The sequence below is a fragment of the Amblyraja radiata genome, chromosome 3 (genome assembly GCF_010909765.2).
Source record: "Amblyraja radiata isolate CabotCenter1 chromosome 3, sAmbRad1.1.pri, whole genome shotgun sequence".
NCBI classification, from domain to species: Eukaryota; Metazoa; Chordata; class Chondrichthyes; order Rajiformes; family Rajidae; genus Amblyraja; species Amblyraja radiata.
The window spans coordinates 111,582,315-111,606,888 of NC_045958.1; the positions used below are offsets into that span (position 1 = coordinate 111,582,315).

At 42.0% G+C, this 24,574-nt stretch overlaps 1 protein-coding gene across 5 annotated transcripts in view; it reads right to left on the reverse strand.

Annotated features, from left to right (window-relative positions):
- Window positions 1-642: 642 nt before the first annotated feature.
- The window catches only part of tent2 (terminal nucleotidyltransferase 2), a 66,356-nt gene continuing 42,424 nt past the window's right edge, over window positions 643-24,574 (reverse strand). For all 5 annotated transcript variants that reach the window (XM_033018592.1, XM_033018591.1, XM_033018590.1 and 2 more), the window contains 5 exons: window positions 23,769-23,812; window positions 19,601-19,737; window positions 13,752-13,843; window positions 8,512-8,591; window positions 643-1,709 (listed from right to left, as the gene is read on the reverse strand). In XM_033018592.1, coding sequence (XP_032874483.1) covers window positions 1,629-1,709; window positions 8,512-8,591; window positions 13,752-13,843; window positions 19,601-19,737; window positions 23,769-23,812 — 434 coding nt within the window. In that variant the 3' untranslated portion in view covers window positions 643-1,628. The remainder of the gene's footprint in view (window positions 1,710-8,511; window positions 8,592-13,751; window positions 13,844-19,600; window positions 19,738-23,768; window positions 23,813-24,574) is intronic.

The following is a 24,574-nucleotide window of genomic DNA, read 5'->3' on the forward strand; positions in this document are numbered from 1 at the left end:
CTTTGTGAGCGTGCTATCCAGACTATACATGAATACAATCAAGCCGTCCACAATGCATAGATAAAGGATACAACTGGGAACCGAAAGCCTAACTACTATTCTTTCCACAGATGCTGCACGACTTACTAAGTGTTTCCTGCATTCTCTCTTTTTATTTCACATTAGGAGCTTCTCCAGTTTTGCCTCTCATGACTATTACCTGATCAACTAGTGAGCTAGTTAGCATATGAAGTCTTCGTCTTGTGGCTGTGCAAACACCTACCTAATTCAAGTCCCTCCCTGCGGCAGGTTACACTTTTTTTTTTGTTCTAGTCATTATATGATGCAAAGTTACCAAGTAGCAAGCTTAAAAATGCATCGACAGCTTCAAAATGAGTTGACAGTAAGCTGTTGCTTAAACCAATGTGACTTGTAGTAGTTCAACAGCAGAGCGAATGTGGAGTATTTAGGAAGGAACTGCAGATGCTGGAAAATCGAAGGTAGACAAAAATGCTGGAGAAACTCAGCGGGTGCAGCAGCATCGATTCTCCTTCGCTCCATAGATGCTGCTGCGCCCACTGAGTTTCTCCAGCATTTTTGTGTACCTTGGATGTGGAGTAAACAGTTGTGAAAGAAATACAACATTTCACCGTAAATGCTCAATTCAGTTTTTTTTCCATATGCAAACTTTATTTAAATTTAGACAATATACAAAGTACAAAAGGGAATTTCCAAAATAATATAGAACATGGCAAAAAAATCATTTTGATACTTTATACAATAAACATATATCAGTAAACATAAAAGTAATCAGTTAATCACTTAAAAAGACTGCACTTTTTCGAATTTGGCCTCTAGAATGGTTTAATAAATAAATTGAAAACATATACCTCACCTTTCACTAATATTTTGCCCAGCATCCTACAAGATGTATTTTCTAATTTTTATTCTTATGAAGGATAACAGATGGTAGTATCATGCTGGAATAAAAGTATTTGTTTGAGATTCTGGTGATAAAAGAATGAAACACTAGAGAATGTATTCGTTCAGCATATGTTACAAAAGTAGGGAGACTGGATACATTTCATTCTCAATCTGAAAATGGAGGCAGGAATCAGAGTTATAATGAATCTCCACACCTACTTCCAACAAAATAATCGAAAGCTCACTACAGTTAGTACAATGCAAACAATAGCTCATCATTCACCATTGTGGAACTATGAAGGCGCATATATGCCAAGTACTCCTACATGTCCGTTGAGTTCCCTACCCCTTACCACATTGCACAGACCAGAGTTTGCAGCAAATCCATTAAAATTATTGAAATAATTTTTTTTTACCTTAGAGGATTCAGAAGGATCTTTCAAAAGACTGTTTTATTAATCATCTGTCCTTAATTCTAGGATTCTATTCTTCAGTGTTCTTATTACGAAGGCTCCAGTGCCAGCTTGTGACAAACGCAGGAAAAAAAAGACAAAACAAAGTTCCATAGTTTTTGTTGCCATGTAGAAGACAAAAAAAATCGTAATAAGTCAGATAATTTAACTGACATCATTGCCAGACGAATTCCTCTCATTGATGTGCGTTTGCAACAGAGTTTCTATTCCAATTTTCCTTTACCAATTGTATCTACAGGTCGGACCAGTCCGTCATCTCCCTCTGCACTCTGTTGCAGCAGCTTCCGGCAGAATGCTGAACAAGTCCCTCTTCTCTTTAAGTTTGTGCCATGACTAGAGAAAAATCAAATCAGAATTGAATTAGCGATAGATTTTGCTAACATGCACTATCATTTAAATTATAAACTGCCATCTACAGTCCCTCGTTTCTCCTATTGGCACATTGGCCTCATCAGTCAGAGTAGTGAGTATAGAAGTTGGGAGGTCACGTTGCAGTTATGCAAGATGACGGTGAGGCCGCTATTTAGAGCAGTGTGTTCAGTTCTGGGCACCATATTATAGGAAATATGGTGTCAAGCTGGAAAGGGTGCAGAGAAGATTTACAAGGATGTTGCCAGGACTCCAGCTATAGGGAGAGATTGAGCATGCTAGGACTCTATTCCTTGGAGCCCAGGAAGATGAGGTGATCTTATCAAGTTGCACAAAATCAAAGGAATAGAAGGCACAGAGTCTCTTGCCCAGAGTAGGGGAATAAAGAACCAGAGGACATAGGTTAAAGGACACAGGTACATGGATAGGACAGGTTTCGAGACATATGGGCCGAACCCAGGCAAATGGGAATAGTGTAAATGGGACATGTTGATCAGTGCGGGCAAGTTGGGCTGAAGGGCCAGTTTCCATTCTCTATGAATCTTAAAAACAGCCTTCTGACCAACTTGGGTGCTGCAATGTAACAAGCTTGAGATTGGGTTTCCAACATGGAGAGCTTGGGTTTTTGAATCCCAAAATAAACCATGAAATTAAAATTCAAACTTCTAGTGAATTACAGTGCCCTCCATAATGTTTGAGCCAAAGACCCATCATTTATTTATTTGCTTCTGTACTCCACAATTTGTGATAAAAAAAAAAAAATTTAAATAATTTTATTTATTAGAGGCACAATACAGTGGTACCTTTTTACAGGTTCCCAACATTATATTTACATATTACATTCGCTGTACACCTTCCTTTTTTTTTTTTTTTAAATAAAGAAAAAATTAAGAAGAGAAAAAGGAAAAAGAGGTAGTAAAGAGTGAAGGATAGACTAGTGTGCGTGAGTAAAAGACAGGTTAGCCGGGAAGTGGTGTTGGGTAAATTGAATGGATTAAAGGCCGATAAATCCCCAGGGCCAGATAGGCTGCATCCCAGAGTACTTAAGGAAGTAGCTCCAGAAATAGTGGATGCATTAGTAATAATCTTTCAAAACTCTTTAGATTCTGGAGTAGTTCCTGAGGATTGGCGGGTAGCAAACGTAACCCCACTTTTTAAGAAGGGAGGGAGAGAGAAAACGGGGAATTACAGACCAGTTAGTCTAACATCGGTAGTGGGGAAACTGCTAGAGTCAGTTATTAAAGATGGGATAGCAGCACATTTGGAAAGTGGTGAAATCATTGGACAAAGTCAGCATGGATTTACAAAAGGTAAATCATGTCTGACAAATCTTATAGAATTTTTCGAGGATGTAACTAGTAGCGTGGATAGGGGAGAACCAGTGGATGTGGTGTATCTGGACTTCCAGAAGGCTTTCGACAAGGTCCCACATAAGAGATTAGTTTACAAACTTAAAGCACACGGCATTGGGGGTTCAGTATTGATGTGGATAGAGAACTGGCTGGCAAACAGGAAGCAAAGAGTAGGAGTAAACGGGTCCTTTTCACAATGGCAGGCAGTGACTAGTGGGGTACCGCAAGGCTCAGTGCTGGGACCCCAGCTATTTACAATATATATTAATGATCTGGATGAGGGAATTGAAGGCAATATCTCCAAGTTTGCGGATGACACTAAGCTGGGGGGCAGTGTTAGCTGTGAGGAGGATGCTAGGAGACTGCAAGGTGACTTGGATAGGCTGGGTGAGTGGGCAAATGTTTGGCAGATGCAGTATAATGTGGATAAATGTGAGGTTATCCATTTTGGTGGCAAAAACAGGAAAGCAAACTATTATCTAAATGGTGGCCGACTAGGAAAAGGGGAGATGCAGCGAGACCTGGGTGTCATGGTACACCAGTCATTGAAAGTGGGCATGCAGGTGCAGCAGGCAGTGAAGAAAGCGAATGGTATGTTAGCTTTCATAGCAAAAGGATTTGAGTATAGGAGCAGGGAGGTTCTACTGCAGTTGTACAGGGTCTTGGTGATACCACACCTGGAGTATTGCGTACAGTTTTGGTCTCCAAATCTGAGGAAGGACATTATTGCCATAGAGGGAGTGCAGAGAAGGTTCACCAGACTGATTCCTGGGATGTCAGGACTGTCTTATGAAGAAAGACTGGATAGACTTGGTTTATACTCTCTAGAATTTAGGAGATTGAGAGGGGATCTTATAGAAACTTACAAAATTCTTAAGGGTACACAAAATTGCTGGGGAAACTCAGCGGGTGCAGCAGCATCTATGGAGCGAAGGAAATAGGCGACGTTTCGGGCCGAAACCCTTCTTCTTAAGGGGTTGGACAGGCTAGATGCAGGAAGATTGCTCCCGATGTTGGGGAAGTCCAGGACAAGGGGTCACAGCTTAAGGATAAGAGGGAAATCCTTTAAAACCGAGATGAGAAGAACTTTTTTCACACAGAGAGTGGTGAATCTCTGGAACTCCCTGCCACAGAGGGTAGTCGAGGCCAGTTCATTGGCTATATTTAAGAGGGAGTTAGATGTGGCCCTTGTGGCTAAGGGGATCAGAGGGTATGGAGAGAAGGCAGGTACGGGATACTGAGTTGGATGATCAGCCATGATCATATTGAATGGCGGTGCAGGCTCGAAGGGCCGAATGGCCTACTCCTGCACCTAATTTCTATGTTTCTATGTTTCTATGTTTCTAAAAAGAAAATGGTGAAGAAATGAAATAAGTGAGGAGGGATAGCAGGAAGGAATTTGTTCAATCGCCACAAGGAGATGATTTTTTATGTTCTAGATCGTCTTTCACCCATACCTGAAACTTTTAATTTTTGCGATAGTACAAGAAACAAAAGAATGTGTAATATTGGCATTTTGAGATAGACATTTATCACAGATGGGAGAGATATTTGGATAACATTTATTCAACCTAGTTTTTGAATAATATAATCTATGTAATATTTTAAATTGAATTAAATTGTGTCTAGCGTTAATCGAACATTTATGTATATGTATCAAATACTTTTCCCATGTTTCTTTTGAGATTTTTATCATTAATTATTTTTCCCAGTCTTCTCTAATTGCCTCTGTTGATGGTAATTCTATGTTTAAAACACTGTTATATAGGTATGATACTAATTTTTGTGACTCCGCCTTGATATTCATTGCTTCTTCCAGTGGATCTAAAATTATACTCTGAAATCTTGGTATATATTTCTTCATAAAATCACATACCTGTAGATATTTGAAATATTGATTGTTATTCAATTTAAATTTTGATTTTAGTTGTTGAAATGATAATAGATTTCCCATTTCATACAAGTCACCTAGCTTTTTAATTCCCACTCTTTCCCAATGTCTATATGTTTTATCCATACCGGCTGGTTTAAATACTGGGTTATTCACTATTGGTGTTAGCACGGATAGGTTTCTTAATTTTAAAGTCAATTTTATTTGTTTCCAGATTCGTATTGTATTATGTATAAGTGGATTATTCTTATATAATATATTATTCAATTTTATTGGGGGGACAATTTGAGATTTGTAAAAGAAAAACAATCACATGTGGTTAAAGTGCACATTGTAATAAAGGCCATTTTTACACATTTTGGTTTCACCATGTAGAAATTACAGCAGTGTTTGTACATAGTCCCCCCATTTCAGGCCACCATAATGTTTGGGACACAGCAATGTCATGTAAATGAAAGTAGTCATGCTTAGTATTTTTGTTGCATATCCTTTGCATGCAGTGAATGCTTGAAGTCTGCGATTCATGGACATCACCAGTTGCTGGGTGTCTTCTCTGGTGATGCTCTGCCGGGCCTGTATTGCAGCCATCTTTAGCTTATGCCTGTTTTGGGGGCTAGTCCCCTTGAGCTTTCTCTTCAGCATATGCAAGGCATGCTCAATTGGGTTCAGATCGGGTGATTGACTTGGCCACTCAAGAATCAACCATTTTTTAGCTTTGAAAAACTCCTTTGTTGCTTTAGCAGTATGTTTGGGATCATTGGCTTGCTGCAGAATGAACCGCCGGCCAATGAGTTTTGAGGCATTTGTTTGAACTTGAGCAGATAGGATGTGTCTATACACTTCAGAATTCATTATGCTACTACCATCAGTGGTTGGATCATCAATTAAGATAAGTGAGCCAGTACCTGCAGCAGCCATACATGCCCAGGCCATGACACCCGCACCACTGTGTTTCACAGATGGAGTGCTATGCTTTGGATCTTGGGCAGTTCCTTCTCTCCTCTATACTTTACTCGTGCCATCACTCTGATACAAGTTAATCTCCATCTCATCTGTCCACAAGACCTTTATCCAGAACTGTGGTTGCTCTTTTTACTTCTTGGCAAACTGTAACCTGGCCATCCTATTTTTGTGGCTAACCAGTGGCTTACATCTTGCAGTGTAGCCTCTGTATTTCTGTTCATGAAGTCTTCTGCAGACAGTGGTCATTGACAAATCGTAATTCGCTAGAAATCCACACCTGACTCCTGAAGGGTGTTTCTGATCTGTCGGACAGGTGTTTGGGGATTTTTCTTTATTATAGAGGGAATTATTCTGTCATCAGCTGTGGAGGTCTTAGCTATGGATGTCTTCCTTGGCCTGCCAGTCCCTTTGCGATTAGTAAGCTCACCAGTGCTTTCTTTCTTCTTAATGATGTTCCAAACAGTTGATTTTGGTAAGCCGCTGCCCCTGTCCCACTTAGGAAACCTGAACGGAAACCTCTGGAGACTTTGTGCCCCACCCGAGGTTTCTGTGCGGTTCCCGGAGGTTGCAGGTAGTGGCAGCAGGTAGGGAGACTGACAAAAACCTCCGGGAACCGCACGGAAACCTCGGGTGGGGCGCAAAGTCTCCAGAGGTTTCCGTTCAGGTTTCCTAAGTGGGACAGGGGCTTAAGGTTTGGCTGATGTCTCTAACAGTTGTATTCTTGTTTCTCAGTCTCACAATGGCTTCTTTCATTTTCATTGGCACAGCTTTGGTCCTCATGTTGATAGACAGCAATAAAAGTTTCCAAAGGCGATGGAAAGACTGGAGGAAAGACTAGGGGCCGAGAGCTCTATTATACCTGCATTAAGGAGGTAAGTAAACATACCTGAGCAATTATAAACGCCTGTGAAGCTATGTGTCCCAAATATCATGGTGCCCTGAAATGGGGGGGGACTATGTATAAACACTGCTGTAATTTCTACATGGTTAAAACAAAACGTATAAAAATGGCCTTTAATAAAATCTGCCAATGTGCACTTTAACCACATGTGATTTTTTATATTACAAATCTCAAATTGTGAAGTACAGAGGCAAATAAATAAATGATGGGTCTTTGTCCCAAACATTATGGAGGGCACTGTATGTTATGGTACCAGAAGAGTAACTTCACAATTATAGGATTGCCTGAAACTTCAAACAAGGAATATTTTTGGCTGTGGAGGCTATCAGTGGATATTTTTAAGGAATGATAGATTCTTGATTAGCACGGGTGTCAGAGGTCATGTGAAGGAGAAAGGAGAATAGGGTTAGGAGGGAGAGATAGATCAGCCATGATTAAATGGTGGAGTAGACTTGATGGGCCGAATAGCCTAATTCTGCTCCTATCTCTTATTCCAGCAGTGAAGCCACCTTGAGGGCATGATCAACAGGGAGAGGTTGGGCAGGCTAGGCATTTATTCCTTGGAGCACAGGAGGCTGCGGGGGATCTTATAGAGATGTATAAAATTATGAGGGGAACCGATTGGGTAAATGCAGAATCTTTTACCCAGAGTAAGGGAATCAAAAACCAGAGGACATAGGTTTGAGAGGGGAAAGATTTAATAGTAACTTCAAGGGCAACCTTTCCCCACACAGAGTGTTGTGGGTATATGGAACGAGCTGCCCAAGGAGGCAGGTACTATAACAATATTTAAAAGACATTTGGACAAGTGCATGGATAGGACATGTTTAGAGGGATATGGGCCAAACGCAGGCAGGTGGGACTAGTGTAGATCGACATGTTGGTTGGCATGGGAAAGTTGGGAGTGTTATTTCAGTGTTGTATGATTCTATCACAAACAGAAAGTAATATATATCTAGAAATAAAGATGGTCTGTGACCCACGGGATAACAGAGGTGGTGTTACCAACAGTAAAAAGCATTCTATTGGTAAAATGGTTAAAAATGCTGTATCATCTGTCCATCTGACTTTGAAATGTTATCCATATACCATTTCAACATGCGTTAATGACAACATGAGGTTGGGGATTTTAATACTTTCAATCACTTGATCCTCAGAATCCAGATTGTTCCAATTAAGGTCACTAAATATTCAAGGAACAGTGCCTTTCTTTCAACTGGACACATTATAGCCTTCTGGACTCAACAGTAAACGCATCATTTACAGATAACGAATCTGCTGTTCACACCGACATCCCTCTGGACTTGCCTTTGCTTTCTTATCCTCTTTCCGCACTGCATCATCTCTTCCATTTTATTTCTCTGGACTTCATCCTCTCACCAACCGCACCCCTCTGTTTTTGCCTCTTGCCTACACTTTTTCTCTACCTTCAAATTTGTTCTCACTTTTCCTAATTGTTATAAAACTGAAAGAATAGCTCTACAAATTCACAATGAAATAGGGATCTTGAATATTAAATTGTTCCAGAGCTCCTCGCTTTCCAATGTGGACAAGAATGATTATATCTGAAATGCATATCCTGCTCAGAATCAAATTAAAATATTGTTGAAAATTTTTCAAAGGGAATCCTGATATTACTCATTATATTATTGATTTTACCTGCACAAACTCCTTTTTGATCATGTCAAACTTGCATTTTTCATGTACAGCTCGAGCAGTGTTTGTTCTGTCGTAGGGTTCTGCAATGCCAAATAAAATTGGTCATGATATTTATAAATGTTACCAACACTGGGTACTGGTTAAACACAGACAGTTTCCTTCTTGTTAGAACATGCCATGCCAAACAAAGCATCTCCATAAAGGTCTGCCACTCCATCTTAACTGACTGCTCTGTTCGGTTACCTAATTTGCCAGTTCACTTTACCTAGCTTTAGTTTTCATGCCATCACAGTTATTCTCATCCTCAAAATGCATGTAAAATTCAGTTATATAATGATCGCCACCAATGCATAGGAGTGCCTTCACAATTAGATCCTTAATTTCGCCTAGACACAAAATGGTCACTAAATATTCAAGGAACAGTGCCTTTCTTTCAACTGGGCACATTATAGCCTTCTGCACTCAACAGCTTGGCACTAAACACCTCCAAGACCAAGGAGCTGATTATTGACTTCAGGAGGTCCCATTCTGGAGAATACGCCCCAATCTCCATTTATGGGGAAAGTGTGGAGAGAGTGTCCAGCTTTAAGTTTCTGGGCACTCACATTTCAGAAGACCCCACATGGTCCACAAACACCGCCGCGCTGGTCAAGAAGGCACAGCAACGACTGTTCTTCCTGAGGACATTAAAAAAGACTGGTCTGCCCCAACAGCTGCTGACAACGTTCTACCGCTGCACCACAGAGAGCATACTAACGTATGGCATCTCTGTGTGGTATCTCAGCTGCACGGAGGCGGAGAGGAGAGCTCTTCAGCGCGTCGTCAACAGAGCGCAGAGGATCATCGGGACAGAGCTTCCAGCCTTGGAGGGCATCTACCACACGCGGTGCCTCAGGAAGGCCCTCAGCATCCATAAGGACTCATCACACCCCTGCCACGGTCTGTTTCAACTACTTCCCTCCGGCAGACGTTACAAGGCCTTCTACGCCCGAACCTCCAGACTCAGGAACAGTTTCATCCCAAGAACTATAGCGGCTCTGAACCGGCCCTAATGAGTGCCCCCCCCACCCACCCCCTTTGGACAGTCTCCCTCAGATGGTCACGTCAATCAATTCAGCTTATTTATTTATGTATTGTATTTATTTACCTTTCTTGTACATCAGTGGAGCTGCATACTAAATCTCGTTGCACTGACGTGCAATGACAATAAAAGATATATTATTATATTATTATTATTAAAATACTGGAGTAACTCAGCGGGATAGGCAGCATCTCTGGAAAGAAGGAATGGGTGACGTTACGGGTCGAGACCCTTCTTCAGACTGATGTTAGGGGAGTGGGCGGTACACAGATAAGAAAATGTATAGATAAGGAAGCGGAAGGTGTGAAAACAGGACAAGGGGAATAAAGTTCAAGGAAAATGTAGAGTAGATCATTGTTAGTTGGGAGAAGGTAACAACAAATGAAACAGATAAAATGCAGTCAGAGAACTGGGAAGGGGGAGGGGATGAAGAGAGGGGGAAAGTAAGGGATACTTGAAGTTAGAGAAATCAATGTTCATACCGCTGGGGTGTAAGCTGCCCTATTTTTTATTTAATTTGACCTATATCATTGCACAAGATCAGGTTCAGTACAGCCTTCTCTGTCCTCTAAAACTAACACAAATGCGCATTATGAATCCTCCATCTAGCTTAGTTTTGTCCAGATGATTATACGTTTGGGACCACTTCCTCTAAAGGTATAATACAAATTGCTGATACCAATACTTTTAATTAAACCTTCACTTCGAATTAAATCAGACTTTGTCTATGGAACTGTCTATTCTGCACTGCATCTTCCCCCTTTGCTCTATCTATTATACTTGAGCTTGACTGAATTGTGTTCATGCATGGTATATCTGATCTGTTTGGAAAGCATGCAAACCGAACTTCTCACTGAACCTCGGTGCACATGACAATAATAATAAATCTAAACTTCCTTTAAACAGCATCCTTATTAGACCTGGCTTACATTTTGGTTTTGTTTAGCCAAGGATAAACAGCACTTTTCAGTGTTTTATATATTTTTTGCGTCCTCCAAGTCTCAAAGACAGAAGACTGAATATGCTTAATATCCTCCCAGGTTAGCACGGTGATTTTGCTTCAACTATAACAAATTGCAGCAAATACTGGCTAAATTTTGTTGAATAAACATCTGCAAGTGTACAGACTGTATAAACTTGGATCAGAACTAATGCACAAGAAGTTCATATCCCTTCTTCAAATGCAGTTGGTTGATGTAAAACACTGTTCTGACCTTCCATCCTCCATTGTAACAGCCCGACCTGTCCGGTGGTTGCAGGTAGTGGAAGCAGGTAGGGAGACAAAAACCTCCGGGAAACGTATGGAAACCTTGGGTGGGGCACAGTCTCCGTTCAGGTTTCCTAAGTGGGACAGGGGCATAACAGCCCGACCTGTCTACAGAGTTATGTTTAAGAAGGAACTGCAGATGCTGGAAAATCAAAGGTAGACAAAAATGCTGGAGAAACTTAACAGGTGAGGTAGCATCTATGGAGCGAAGGAAATAGGCAACGTTTCGGGTCTCGACCCGAAACGTCGCCTATTTCTTTCCCTCTATACATGCTGCTTCACCAGCTGAGTTTCTCCAGCATTTTTGTCTGTCTACAGAGATAAGCGCTGTGAGATGGTGGGGCAAGGAGTAGGGATACAAGGATAATTTGGAACTAACAGGTAATAAATCCCGAGCAACAGAAAAAGAATGGTGAAATAATCTTACAATTTGGTGGTATGCGAATTAAAACTTTGGCAAGATAATGAGCAGAAAGGTACAATGATCAACACTTGAAAAATAACGTGTGATTTGTAACATGTTAAACTTCATTCAAGACAGCACAAACTGCCCCTTTTACTGCATTTTAGACAGGAGCAAAGCATGGTTACAACAACTAACTCCAATAAGAATTTGCCATCTCTGTAGTTGATCTATATCCCGCTGTATACTTTGTCAGCCTTCTTCATGGACCACAATTCCAACAAGCTTGGTGCTGACTGCAAACTTACTAACCAATACATCTACATGAACGTCCAAGTCAAATCACAAACAGAGGTCCCAGCACTGATCTCTGCAGATCTCCACTGGTCACAGGCATCCAGCCTGAATAATGCCTTTCCACCATAACCCACTATTTTCTATTGGTAGGCCAGTCACTGCAAATCCCATGCATCTTAATCTTCTGGATCGGCCTACATTGGGGGACCTATATCAAATGGCTTTGTACATTCCATGTAGACAACATCCACCATCCTACCCTCATCAAACACATTGCCACCTCCTCAAAAAACTCGATCAAGTTAGTAAGACATGAGTTGCTGTGTGCGAAGACATGCTGACTGTCCCTAATTAGCCCATTCTCTTCCAAATGGGAGTAAATCCAATCCCAAAGAATCCTCTCCAATAGCTTACCCATCTCTGACATGAGACTCACCGGCCTATAATAACCTGGATTCTCTCTACTTCTCTTCTGAAACAAAGGAACAACATTGGCTACTCTCTAGTCTTGGCTACTCTCCAGTCTTCTGGAGTGCGGAGATCTGGTCATTTCTTTCAACTTAGAGATTGATATACAATGTACCCCACGTTGTGGCAATTTGGATAAGAGAAATTTGCCCTGGCACTATCAAAAAAGTTGAGATGAAATTCACCCTAATGGAATTTATATGATAAATAAATTACCAAATAAACCCAAAATGCAAAAGAAACAACAAAAGGTGTCAATTGTGTCAAAGGTGTCACATTACGGAAAATCGTGATGGGGAGGTTTCTAGGAAAGCAACCCACCTATAACAGGAGTGTACTGTATTTCTGATATTAAATGAATTACAGAATATGGGGACGTGGTAGGAAATTAGTCAGGGGTGTCACACAGCCCAACTTGCCCATGCCTACCAAGATGGTTCATGTACGCTAGCCCCACCTACCCGCATTTGTCGCATATCCCTCGAAACCTTTCCTAGCCACATACCTGTCCAATTGTTTTTTTAATTTTGTTACAGTACCTGCCTCAATGACCACCTCTAACAACTCATTCTATATACCCACCACCCTCTGTGTGAAAAAAGATCATGATCTAATCGATTGCAGAGCAGACCTTGCGGTTTGTCTGGTCTACTCCTGCTCCGATTTCTTAAATCATTAGTTGTAACTTTGGGGGGAAAAAAAAGAATAGATTTTGCTAATTTACAGTAGTGAAGCTCAACTGTAGAGTAAAACTTTGATGTTACTAAACATTCTGAATATTGTATCGGCCGAATCGACATGGTGCGCAGGGGTAGAGTTGCTGCCTTACAGCCCTAGAGACCCGGGTTCGATCGTGACTACGGGTGCTGTCTGCACGGAGTTAGTACGTTCTCCCAGTGACCCGTGTGAGTTTTCTCCGAGTTCTTCGGTTCCCCCCACACTCCAAAGATGTACAGGTTTGTAGGTAAATTGGCTCGGTATTAGTGTAATAAATACCAAAGATATACTTGCCATAAGTTAATTGACTTGGTAAAATTGTAAATTGTCCCTAGTGTGTAGATAGCGTTAATGTGCAGGGATCGCTGATCGGCGCAGACTTGGTGGGCCAAAGGACCAGTTTCTGCACTGTACCTCAAAACTAAACAAAAAGCCACTGACTTTAACAGTCCAGGGTTACTAATTTGAGGACTCTCCATAAATAAATCTTCAAGGCCACTGGTATTAGTCCTAGTGAAAAGTAGAGCATGTACTAACTACTACACACAGGAGTTTGTGGCTGTGTATTTTCTGTGCCTACTTGCAATGGTCTCCTGAATACATAGACTTCTCTAGCTACAGCTGCGACAAGTAGTACAAGAAGATCAACTATAATAGCCACAACAACTCAAAGGTTAATGCAAATTTGAGCAGAGCCTCCAAATTGTCTACCTCCCCGATACCAACTAATCGTAACAGACATTGGCACAAATATACTCTGAACAGATCGATAAACCAGCATCTGCAGTTCCTTATATATCTCAGTTGGGTACATGTCTCATGTTGAAAGCTAGTGAATTTTGCATTATATTTAGACAGGCACAGTATTTTATTCTTACAATTTCAACCCACTAAGGTTGAGATGCTCTTAGCAGCTATAGGGTACAGAGTTCTGCAACCAGTTTTAAACATTCGCTTTGAGTGGAAACCGTTCAAGGTTATATCTTGCAGGGAGCTTCTATACATACCTTCAACACAAATATATTTATTCTTCCACTCCATTTCATTGGTTTTAGGAATCACTTTGGCTTCACGAATTGAAATTATTGAATTACTCCAACTGAAAGCAGAAATACACGTCTAAGTACCTGTATTAATATCCTACTGAACTACTAAAAGTAGCTATGTTATTTAACCGCAAATATATACAGCAAACCTCTCAATTTACACAAAAAAAATTTCATTGCATTTGCAATATTTTTAAGTGTGCGTCTAACTTTTTAATTGTTAAATCGTTACTCTATACATTCTTTAGTCATAACATTAGGTGTTTAAGAAATGATTATTAATATAACAGTGGAAGACAGACAGAGCATGCTAACAAAAAAAAAGAAATCTTGTGCCCTAGGGCCGCACAGTGGCACAGCGCCGTGTTTGATCCCGACTATGGCCGTTTGTCTATACAGAGTTTCTACGTACTCCCCCTGACCTGCGTGGGTTTTCACCAGGTGCTCCGGTTTCCTTCCACACTCCAAAGACGTACAGGTTTGTAGGCTAATTGGCTTGGTATACATAAAATTGTCCCTCGTGTGTGTGTAGGTTCGTGTGTGGAGATCGCTGGTTGGCATGGACTCTGTGAACCGAAGAGCCTGTTTCCACGCTGTATCTCTAAACTACATTTTTCCCCAAATAATTTACACGGTCCAGAATTAGAATACTGTACATTTGTTTCAATCTGCCTTCAGTGCATTTAATTATTTCTTGAAACGTTTTCTTAAACTCCAAAACCCTGCCTCTATATTTTTTACAAACAGATCATGTCCTGCAGCAGTGCCATCATGCAAGGAAAGTATTAGTGACAAATACTGACTTAAAATGTGTGCTGTGCACTCGGTCCATGCAAATCACTAATCCCCACTGGCAAACAGTATGCAAGTAATGTAAGCTGTAACTTTCTCCAGTGATAGACTTCTCCCCTCTGGCAAGCGTTTACACACTGTCCATGTTATAACAGCTGAACATTAAAGTTTGCATTGCTGGCTCCGACATTGATGCGCGTTCAAACTCCCACCTGCTGCCTTCACTCACTCTCCCTGAAACATGAACCCAGAAAATTGAAGCAGCAAAACACTCACCAAGATATTCAGCTTTTATTTTCGGCTAAAAACGATGCTCTTAATTTCATAATCCAGTTGGCAGCACAACTCAATTGCAGACTCAATTACAGACAATGCTGAGTTTCTCCAGCATTTTTGTGTACCTTCAATTACAGACTTTCTTTATTCATTTACGGTACATGGATGTTGCTGTCAGGTCAACACTTATAACTGCACGTGGCCCAAAAGCCACTTTCTTAAACCACAACAAATTCATTTAGTGAAGGCATTTCTAGAATAATGTCGAGTTGAAATAAGCGTTTAAATAAGTAAGAGGAATATTTCCAAGTGAGAATGGTGATTAACTTGGAAAGAACCTGCTGGTGATGGTTTGCTGTGATCGCCGTCCTTGCTGATAAAGGTCATGGGGCTGCAGGAGAGTGCTATGAAGACAGCATGGGATGTAGTGGATCGTACAGTCTGCAGCCAAAGGTGGATACAGTGGTTGAATGGGGTATTAATCACGTGGGCCAAACAACAAAGATTGTTGCACCTTTATTTATCCAGGTAAATAGACAATATTTCATTATGCTCTTGATTGACCTAGTAAATGGTGGAATTGCTTTGGATACAGGCACTCCATGGGTTATGAAAGGTTTCCGTTCCTGAGAACGATTTGTCACCAGATTTTTACGAAAGTTGGATATGAACAGAAACAGTGTTTAGGAAAGGATTACAGCAAGATCTGTAAAGCCATCAGCCAACCTAACTGACTTAGTAAGTGATGAGCGCGTTTGCTCAGCGCATCCAATTCTGCTCAACTCAACTGTGTATTATTGTGCTCGTTTATGTATGGGTGTCCATTATTTTGCTGCTCATAGCCCATATAGATGCCTATGGATAGTCACAAAAGCTATTTACTTGAATGCCACACAGCTATCTCAGTACAGGAATAATCATGGCATTGACAACATTGTTGTGAGAGAGTATGGGCAGGAAACATAGAGAATAGGTGCAGGAGTAGGCCATCTGGCTACTTAGAGCCAGCACCGCCATTCAATATGATCATGGATGATCATCCAAAATCAGTACCCCGTTCCTGCTTTTTCCCCATATCTAGGGTGCAGTGCTGCCGGAGCTCACCGGAGCACCTCTAACAAAAAAGCCCCCCCCAAAAAAAAGATGGCATTTTAACGAGCGGGTGTGTGTTCGGGGTAACGCTGCACCACAGAGAGCATACTAACGTATGGCATCTCTGTGTGGTATCTCAGCTGCACGGAGGCGGAGAGGAGAGCTCTTCAGCGCGTCGTCAACAGAGCGCAGAGGATCATCGGGACAGAGCTACCAGCCTTGGAGGGCATCTACCACACGCGGTGCCTCAGGAAGGCCCTCAGCATCCATAAGGACTCATCACACCCCTGCCACGGTCTGTTTCAACTACTTCCCTCCGGCAGACGTTACAAGGCCTTCTACGCTCGAACCTCCAGACTCAGGAACAGTTTCATCCCAAGAGCTATAGCGGCTCTGAACCGGCCCTAATGAGTACCCCCCCACCCACCCCCTTTGGACAGTCTCCCTCAGATGGTCACGTCAATCAATCCAGCTTGTTTATTTATGTATTGTATTTATTTACCTTTCCTGGACATCAGTGGAGCTGCACACTAAATCTCGTTGCACTGACGTGCAATGACAATAAAAGATATATTATTATTATTATTATTATTAAGTGGAAGACCCATCACTACTGAGGTTCCTGGTGGGGGGAGAAATAGGATCCAGCAGAATCAGATCATGTGCTGTCTGCGTGGAAGTTGTGGGCCTGGAACTCTGGTGAGGTGACATCTCTGGCCCGCTGGTGGCCGGTGGAGAGGCGACGGTCGGCGGAGTCGCTGGTGGAGGCCCGTGGGGGGCTGGAGTAGAGATACAGCGGCGGCGGCAGCAGCATTGGTGGCCCCGGGGAGACAGTGAAGGTTGACGACAGCAGCGGTGGCGAGAGTCGACGACAACAGCGCGGTGGCCCCAGGGAAGCGGTGAGAGTCGGCAGCCGCGGCAGTTTCGGTGGTCCGGGCCTGGGTTTTGCCGGGAAGGCAGTGAGGGTCGGAGAGGCAGTGGATGTTGTTGCTGCTCCTCGTGGTGGCCATCTTGGCCTCGTGGTGATCGGGCAGGCGACGCCGCGGTCCAGTCGTGTCGGTGGAGGGACGGGTCTGGAGGCGGGCAAGCTTGTGTCCAGATAGATTGAGTGAGTGAGAGTGTGTGTGTGTGTGTGTGTGTGTGTGTGTGTGTGTGGTTTTATTGCACTAGTTATACACTGCGACATAGTATATAATCTTGTTTGACCCTCTTGGGAGACTAGCTTGCCTCCCCCCCCCCCCTGCTAAGTTAGCCCTAAGTGCTATACCTAATTCTCTCTTGAAAACATCCAGTGAATTGGCCTCCGCTGCCTTCTGTGGCAGAAAATTCCACAGATTCACAGCTTTCTGGGTGAAAAATATTTTCCTTATCTCAGTCCTAAATGACCTACCCCTTATTCTGAAACTGTGACCCCTGGTTCTGGACTCCCCCAACATGGGGCACATGTTTCCTGCATCTAGCCTGTCCAATGTCTTAAGAATTTTATATGTTTCGATGATACCCTCTCATCCTTCTAAATACAAGCCCAGTCGACCAATTCTTTCCTCATATGTCAGTCCTGCCATCCTGGGAATTAACCTGGTGAACCTACACTGCACTCCCTCAATATCAAGAATATCAAATTACCAGACCAAGACGGCACACAATAGTCCAGGTGTGGACTCACCAGGGCCCTGTACAACTGCAGTAGGATCTCCTTGCATCAAATTTTCTTGCAATGAAGGCCAAAATGTCATTAGCTCTCTTCACTGCCTGCTGTACCTGCATGCTTACTTTCAGTGACTGATGTACAAGCACACCCAGGTCTCAGTGAACCTCCCCTTCTCCTAATCTGACACCATTCAGATAATAATCTGCCTTCCTGTTGTTGACACCAAAGTGGATAACCTTACATTTATCTACATTATACTGCATCTGCCAAGCATCTGCCCACTCATCTTTAATAATCGACTCCAGCATATTCCCCACTACCGATGTAAAGATAACTGGTCTATAATTCCCAGTTTTCTTTCTCCCTCCATTCTTAAAAAGTGGAGTTACATTGGCTACCCTCCAGTCCACAGGAACTGATCCAGAGTCGAGAGAACATTGGAAAATTATCACCCAATGCACCCAAGAATTCTAGGGCCACCTCCTTGAGTACTCTGGATGAAGACCATCAGGCCCTGGGGATTTATCTGCCTTGTCCCAACAGGTTACCTAACACCATTTACTGACTATTGTGGATTCCTTCAGTCCCCCCCCCCCCCCCCCCCCCCACTAGATCCTCGATCCCCAAGTGTTTCTGGGAGATTGTCTGTGTCTTCCTTAGTGAACTCAAAAGCAAAGTACTCGTTTAACTGGTCTGCCATTTTCCTTGTTTCCCCATTATAAATTCACCTGTTTCTGATTGTAAGAGACCTACATTTGTCCACTCATCTTTCCCTCGTCACATATCTAAAGAAGCTTTTAGTCAGTTTTTATATTCCCCACACGCTTTCTTTCATGCTCTATCCCCCCCCCCCCCCCCCTCTTAATTAACCCCTTTGTCCTCCTCTGTTGAAACAGCCAACTCAAGGAATAAGGCAGGTAGATAATCTTCTGGAAGTGCAAACCGGAATAGGAGCGACATCTTAATAGGATAGGCCTCTGCTATCACAAATGATTTCAGTAATTTAAAGGGGAAAGTGAATGTCTCATGATCTTTTGACTCATTGCAGCACAAAACTGCTACACAATGGCCATGGGAACATGTACTGGAAGCTGTAAATGTGGCCAAGTCGGCCTTCTATTACACCTTGAACAAAATAGCAGGCTGTGAGGGAAACAAAACTTATCTTCCCTTTAGATACAAGGAACGGCAGATGTTGATTTACAAACAAAGATACAAAGTGCTGGAATAACTCAGCGGGTCAGGCAGCATCTCTGGGAAATATGGATAGGTGATCGGGACCAGGTCGGGACCTTTCTTCAGAGACTCTCCGCATTACACAGGCATTTGACGGCAATGGGCCTGTTCTCGCTAGAGTTTAGAAGGTTGAGGAGGGACCTAATTGAAACTTACCAAATCGTGAAAGGCCTGGACAGAGTGAATGTGGAGAGGATGTTTCTACTGGTGGGAGAGTCTAGGATTAGAGGCCATTGCCTCAGAATAAAAGGACACACCTTTAGAAAGGAGATGAGGAGGAATTTCTTCAGTCAGAGAATGGGGTATCTGTGGAATTCCTTGCCACAGACAGCTGTGGAGGCCATCAATGGGAATTTTTTTATGGTGGAAACGGACAGATTCTTGATTACAAAGGCTGTCAGGGATTATGGGGCGAATGATGTTGAGAGGGAATGATAGATCATTCACAAATGAATGGTGGAGTAGATGGGCCAAATGGCCTAATTCTGCTCCTAGAACTTATGAACATGATATCAATCAGAAAGGATAGAAGCTCACAAGGTGTGGAATGAGGAGGCTGACCAGGGAATTTGAGAATTGTCTAGCCTGGAGGAGAAAAAAATAGCATAAAGCTTGACATAGTTGCAGCAAAGTAACAGAAAGAATGTTACTGAGGAAATGGCAGGAGAATGTTGGGAGAAATAAAAAATTATGACTGATTTCAGTAACATTGGTTTCCTTGGAAAATAATAGATATTACGCTTCCTTAAAAAACACTACTTACTCAAATTCTGTAGCATAATATCTCAGAAATCCCACGAGCAGGTCTCCCAGATTCGAGTTATTTAGTGAGCTGTATGGGCTTATGTTGCTTCCTCTTCTGTGCACAAATTGCAGCTGCATAGTGGGCTCAAAGCACTCCTAAAAACATTGAATTAAAAAAAAAGAATGCATTTTAAAAAGGTCATAGTGATACAGAGTGGAAACAGGCCCTGTGGCCCAACTTGCCCACCTGCACTAGTCTTACCTGCCCACATTTGGTCCATATCCCTCCAAACTTGTCCTATCCAGGTACCTGTCTAAATGTTTCTTCAACGTTGCACTAGTCCCTGCCTCAACTACATCCTCTGGCAGCTCGTTCCATACCCACTCCACCCTTTGTGAGGAAAAGTAACCCCAGATTACTATTAAATCCTTTCCCCTTTACCTTAAATGCATATCCTCTGGTTCTCAGTTCCGCTACTCTGGCCAAGAGACTCTGTGCATCTACCCGATCTATTGCTCTCATGATTTTATACACCTCTATAAGATCACCCCTCATCCTCCTGCGCTCGCAGGAATAGAGACCCAGTCTGCTCAACTCTCCCAAAAGCTCACTCTCAAATCCTGGCAACATCCTCATAAATCCTCACCAACTTGACAACATCTTCCCTTTAACATGGTGTGCAGAATCGAACACAATGCTCTGAATGCAACCTCGCCAGCGTCTTATATAACTGCAACATGACCTCCCAACTTCGATACTCAAAACATAATTTATACACCAAGAAAGATGCAGATGCAAGAATTCATAATGTAAAGGTTTCACTGTGACACAGTGTTACACAGTAGCATTATAACAGTTACATACAACTTATAAGTTAGGGTTGCCATGACCACTTGCTGCTAAATGTTTTCTTTACGCATACATTTTAATTTTTCTATGTCAGCTGCAACTATTTATTTTTCTGAACACCAAAGCAGAAAAAAAGAGCAAGTACCCTTTACTCCCATTGAAATAAAGAAACAGAAATTAACGTGATATTCTACCCATTTTCTCCTCTGGGTATTTCATTGCATAATATAGTGAGCATAGTAAATTAACTTAGTTATGCCTTGAGGCTGTAGGTTCATTTCTGAAATCTTGAATTAAGTAATTATCTCCCTTGGCAGTTTGATTTTCAGACAGTCTGGATCGGGAGTGTGATGGTGACGTTTAAACTGCCAAAGTAACCGAGTGCTTTTGTTGCTAGTGCTTGGATATTCCCTACGAGAAGGTATCTACATAAACAATCCTAGGCAGGGTTCCTAAGTAGTTACTGCCATAATCTTTTCTGGAGTTCAGCTATTGCCTGATCGACCTACTCCCACAGAGTTCAGGCTATTACAACATCTAGGGACCAGGAAAATGATATGCCTTCTTTTGACTTTTGTATAGCTTTAAAAAAAAAAAAAAAATGTTCATTATAGTTCAAGTCGTAAAAATTGATGGGATACATCTCGAGACCTTCATATATTCCATTATCCTAATCAAAGACCCCATTCAAATCTTCATGGAAGGTCATAGATAACATAGAAAATAGGTGCAGGAAGTGGTCATTTGGCCCTTCGATCCCACACCGCCATTCATTGTGATCATGGCTGATCATCCACAATCAGTAACCGGTGCCTGTCTTCTCCTCATATCCCTTGATTCTGCTAGCCCCTAGAGCTTTATCCAAACTCTCTTTTAAATTAATCCAGTGAATTGGCCTTCTGTGTCAGAGAATTCCACAAATTCACAACTTTCTGGGTGAAAAAAGTGTTTTCTCATCTCAGTTTGAACTGGCCTCCCCTCTATTCTTAGACTGTGGCCCCTGGTTCTGGACTCCCCCAACATTGGGAACATTTTCCTGCGTCTAGCTTGTTCAGTTCTTTTATAATTGTATATGTTTCTATAAGAATCCCTCTCATCCTTCTAAATTCCAGTGAATACAAGCCCAGTCTTTTCAATCTTTCCTCATCTGACAGTCCCGCCATCCCGGGAATTAACCTTGTGAACCTACGCTGCACTGCCTTAATAGCAAGGATGTCCTTCCTCAAATTAGGAGACCAAAACTGCACACAATACTCCAGATGTGGTCTCACCCGGACCCTGTACAACTGCAGAAGGACAACTTTACTCCTATTCTCAAATCCTCTTGTCATAATTTTTCTTTTCAATATAATTTTTATTGTGCATTAGTGGGGACTTGCGCTGAATTTGGATTCAATCCCCATCACCTAGCTTCTGACCCTTGTGTAGTATTGGCTCAAATATGGTCCGGGGGATGCAAGGGACCGGGGGTTACATGAGATGGAGGAACTGAGTGAAATCCAGATTAGCCGGGAAGTGGTGTTAGGTGAATTGAATGGATTAAAGGCCGATAAATCCCCAGGGCCAGATAAGTTTGCATCCCAGAGTACTTAAGGAAGTAGCCGCAGAAATAGTGGATGCATTAGTGATAATTTTTCAAAACTCTTTAGATTCTGGAGTAGTTCCTGAGGACTGGAGGGTAGGTAATGTAACCCCACTTTTTAAAAAGGGAGGGAGAGAGAAAACGGGGAATTACAGACCAGTTAGTCTAACATCGGTGGTGGGGAAAATTCTGGAGTCAGTTATTAAAGATGGGATAGCAGCACATTTGGAAAGTGGTGAATTCATTGGACAAAGTCAGCATGGATTTATGAAAGGTAAATCATGTCTGACGAATCTTATAGAATTTTTCGAGGATGTAACTAAGGGAGTAACGAAGTGGATAAGGGAGAACCAGTGGATGTGTTATATCTGGACTTTCAGAAGGCTTTCGACAAGGTCCCACATAAGAGATTAGTATACAAACTTAAAGCACACGGTATTGGGGGTTCAGTATTGATGTGGATAGAGAACTGGCTGGCAGACAGGAAGCAAAGAGTAGGAGTAAACGGGTCCTTTTCACAATGGCAGGCAGTGATTAGAGGGGTACCGCATGGCTCAGTGCTGGGACCCCAGCTATTTACAATATATATTAATGATCTGGATGAGGGAATTGAATGCAACATCTCCAAATTTGCGGATGACACGAAGCTGGGTGGCAGTGTTAGCTGTGAGGAGGATGCTAGGAGGCTGCAAGGTGACTTGGATAGGTTGGGTGAGTGGGCAAATGCATGGCAGATGCAGTATAATGTGGATAAATGTGAGGTTATCCACTTTGGTGGCAAAAACAGGAAAGTAGACTATTATCTGAATGGTGGCCGATTAGGAAAAGAGGAGATGCAACGAGACCTGGGTGTCATGGTACACCAGTCATTGAAAGTAGGAATGCAGGTGCAGCAGGCAGTGAAGAAAGCAAATGGTATGTTAGCATTCATAGCAAAAGGATTTGAGTATAAGAGCAGGGAGGTTCTACTGCAGTTGTACAGGGTCTTGGTGAGACCACACCTGGAGTATTGCGTACAGTTTTGGTCTCCTAATCTGAGGAAAGACATTCTTGCCATAGAGGGAGTACAGAGAAGGTTCACCAGATTGATTCCTGGGATAACAGGACTTTCATATGAAGAAAGACTGGATAGACTCGGCTTGTACACGCTAGAATTTAGAAGCTTGAGGGGGGATCTTATAGAAACTTACAAAATTCTTAAGGGGTTCGACAGGCTAGATGCAGGAAGATTATTCCCGATGTTGGGGAAGTCCAGAACTAGGGGTCACAGTTTAAGGATAAGAGGGAAGTCTTTTAGGACCGAGATGAGAAAATCATTTTTTACACAGAGAGTGGTGAATCTGTGGAATTCTCTGCCACAGAAGGTAGTTGAGGCCAGTTCATTGGCTATATTTAAGAGGGAGTTAGATGTGGCCCTTGTGGCTAAAGGGATCAGGGGGTATGGAGAGAAGGCAGGGATGGGATACCGAGTTGGATGATCAGCCATGATCATATCGAATGGCGGTGCAGGCTCGAAGAGCCGAATGACCTACTCCTGCACCTATTTTCTATGTTTCTATGGTCGGGGCCCAAATTCCAGAGGGAAGATGAAAGTAAATGTTCTGGATGATGTACCAGTACACTAATGATTTGTGTGCACACGCATTGTGTGCACTATGCATTATGTGAGATAAAACTACTTTTGGATCAATATACAGTGATCAAAGAATTGAGTGTAAATATCATCCTAATCTCAGAAAGAAGAATGCTACTTACTGGGTACTCCTTCTGGAGAGACGGAACAACAGGTTCAGGTAAAGCTTCAAGGCAAACAAGAAATAAACACAAATGGAAAACCCGGTTACAACCAAAATATTATTTCATTATAGCAGAGCACCAAAACACACAAAATATATTGACATTACCACAGAAAATATAAAACTAATTGGTTATGTGTGAATATATTTTTCATGAATGGCATTTGCGCAAAGATAAAGATATTTGCTATTGTTCAAAATAAGTCCATTTTGGCAGAGCTAACTTTTGTGCAAAATAGCCAGAAAACAGAGTGGTGTCCAGATCGGAATGTATTGGAATAATAGCCAGCAAAACATTCTAGTGGCCTCCCTGGGTTTTATAAAATATAATATGACTATGAATTTACTAAATACGTACATTTACACTAGTAAGAGGCAGAACGGATTTTCAAACCAAGATTTTTGTTAACTAAAAAAAAAAAGCAGCTGCCCTGATTAAGAAACCAAAACCTTGTGGTATTCACAATATTATTGTTCTACTAACAGGTGTTAATATTGGCACGTTTTTAATATTTTCTGATAAAAAAATCACCAAAAAAAAGTAAATCCGAGGGGACTGAAGGCTCATATAAAGGACAGAATATTCACAGTAAAACATTTCCTCAATATAGTGCTGAAGAGTCAAATTAAATGCTCAGATCTCTCCAGTGGGCTTCACTCCAGAGCCTTGTGACTCAGGTCAAATTGCTACCATTGAGCCAAGATCGACAATAAATTTATTCCAGATGCTGTTTTCAGCTGAGGTTTTGTGCATACCTTTCATCA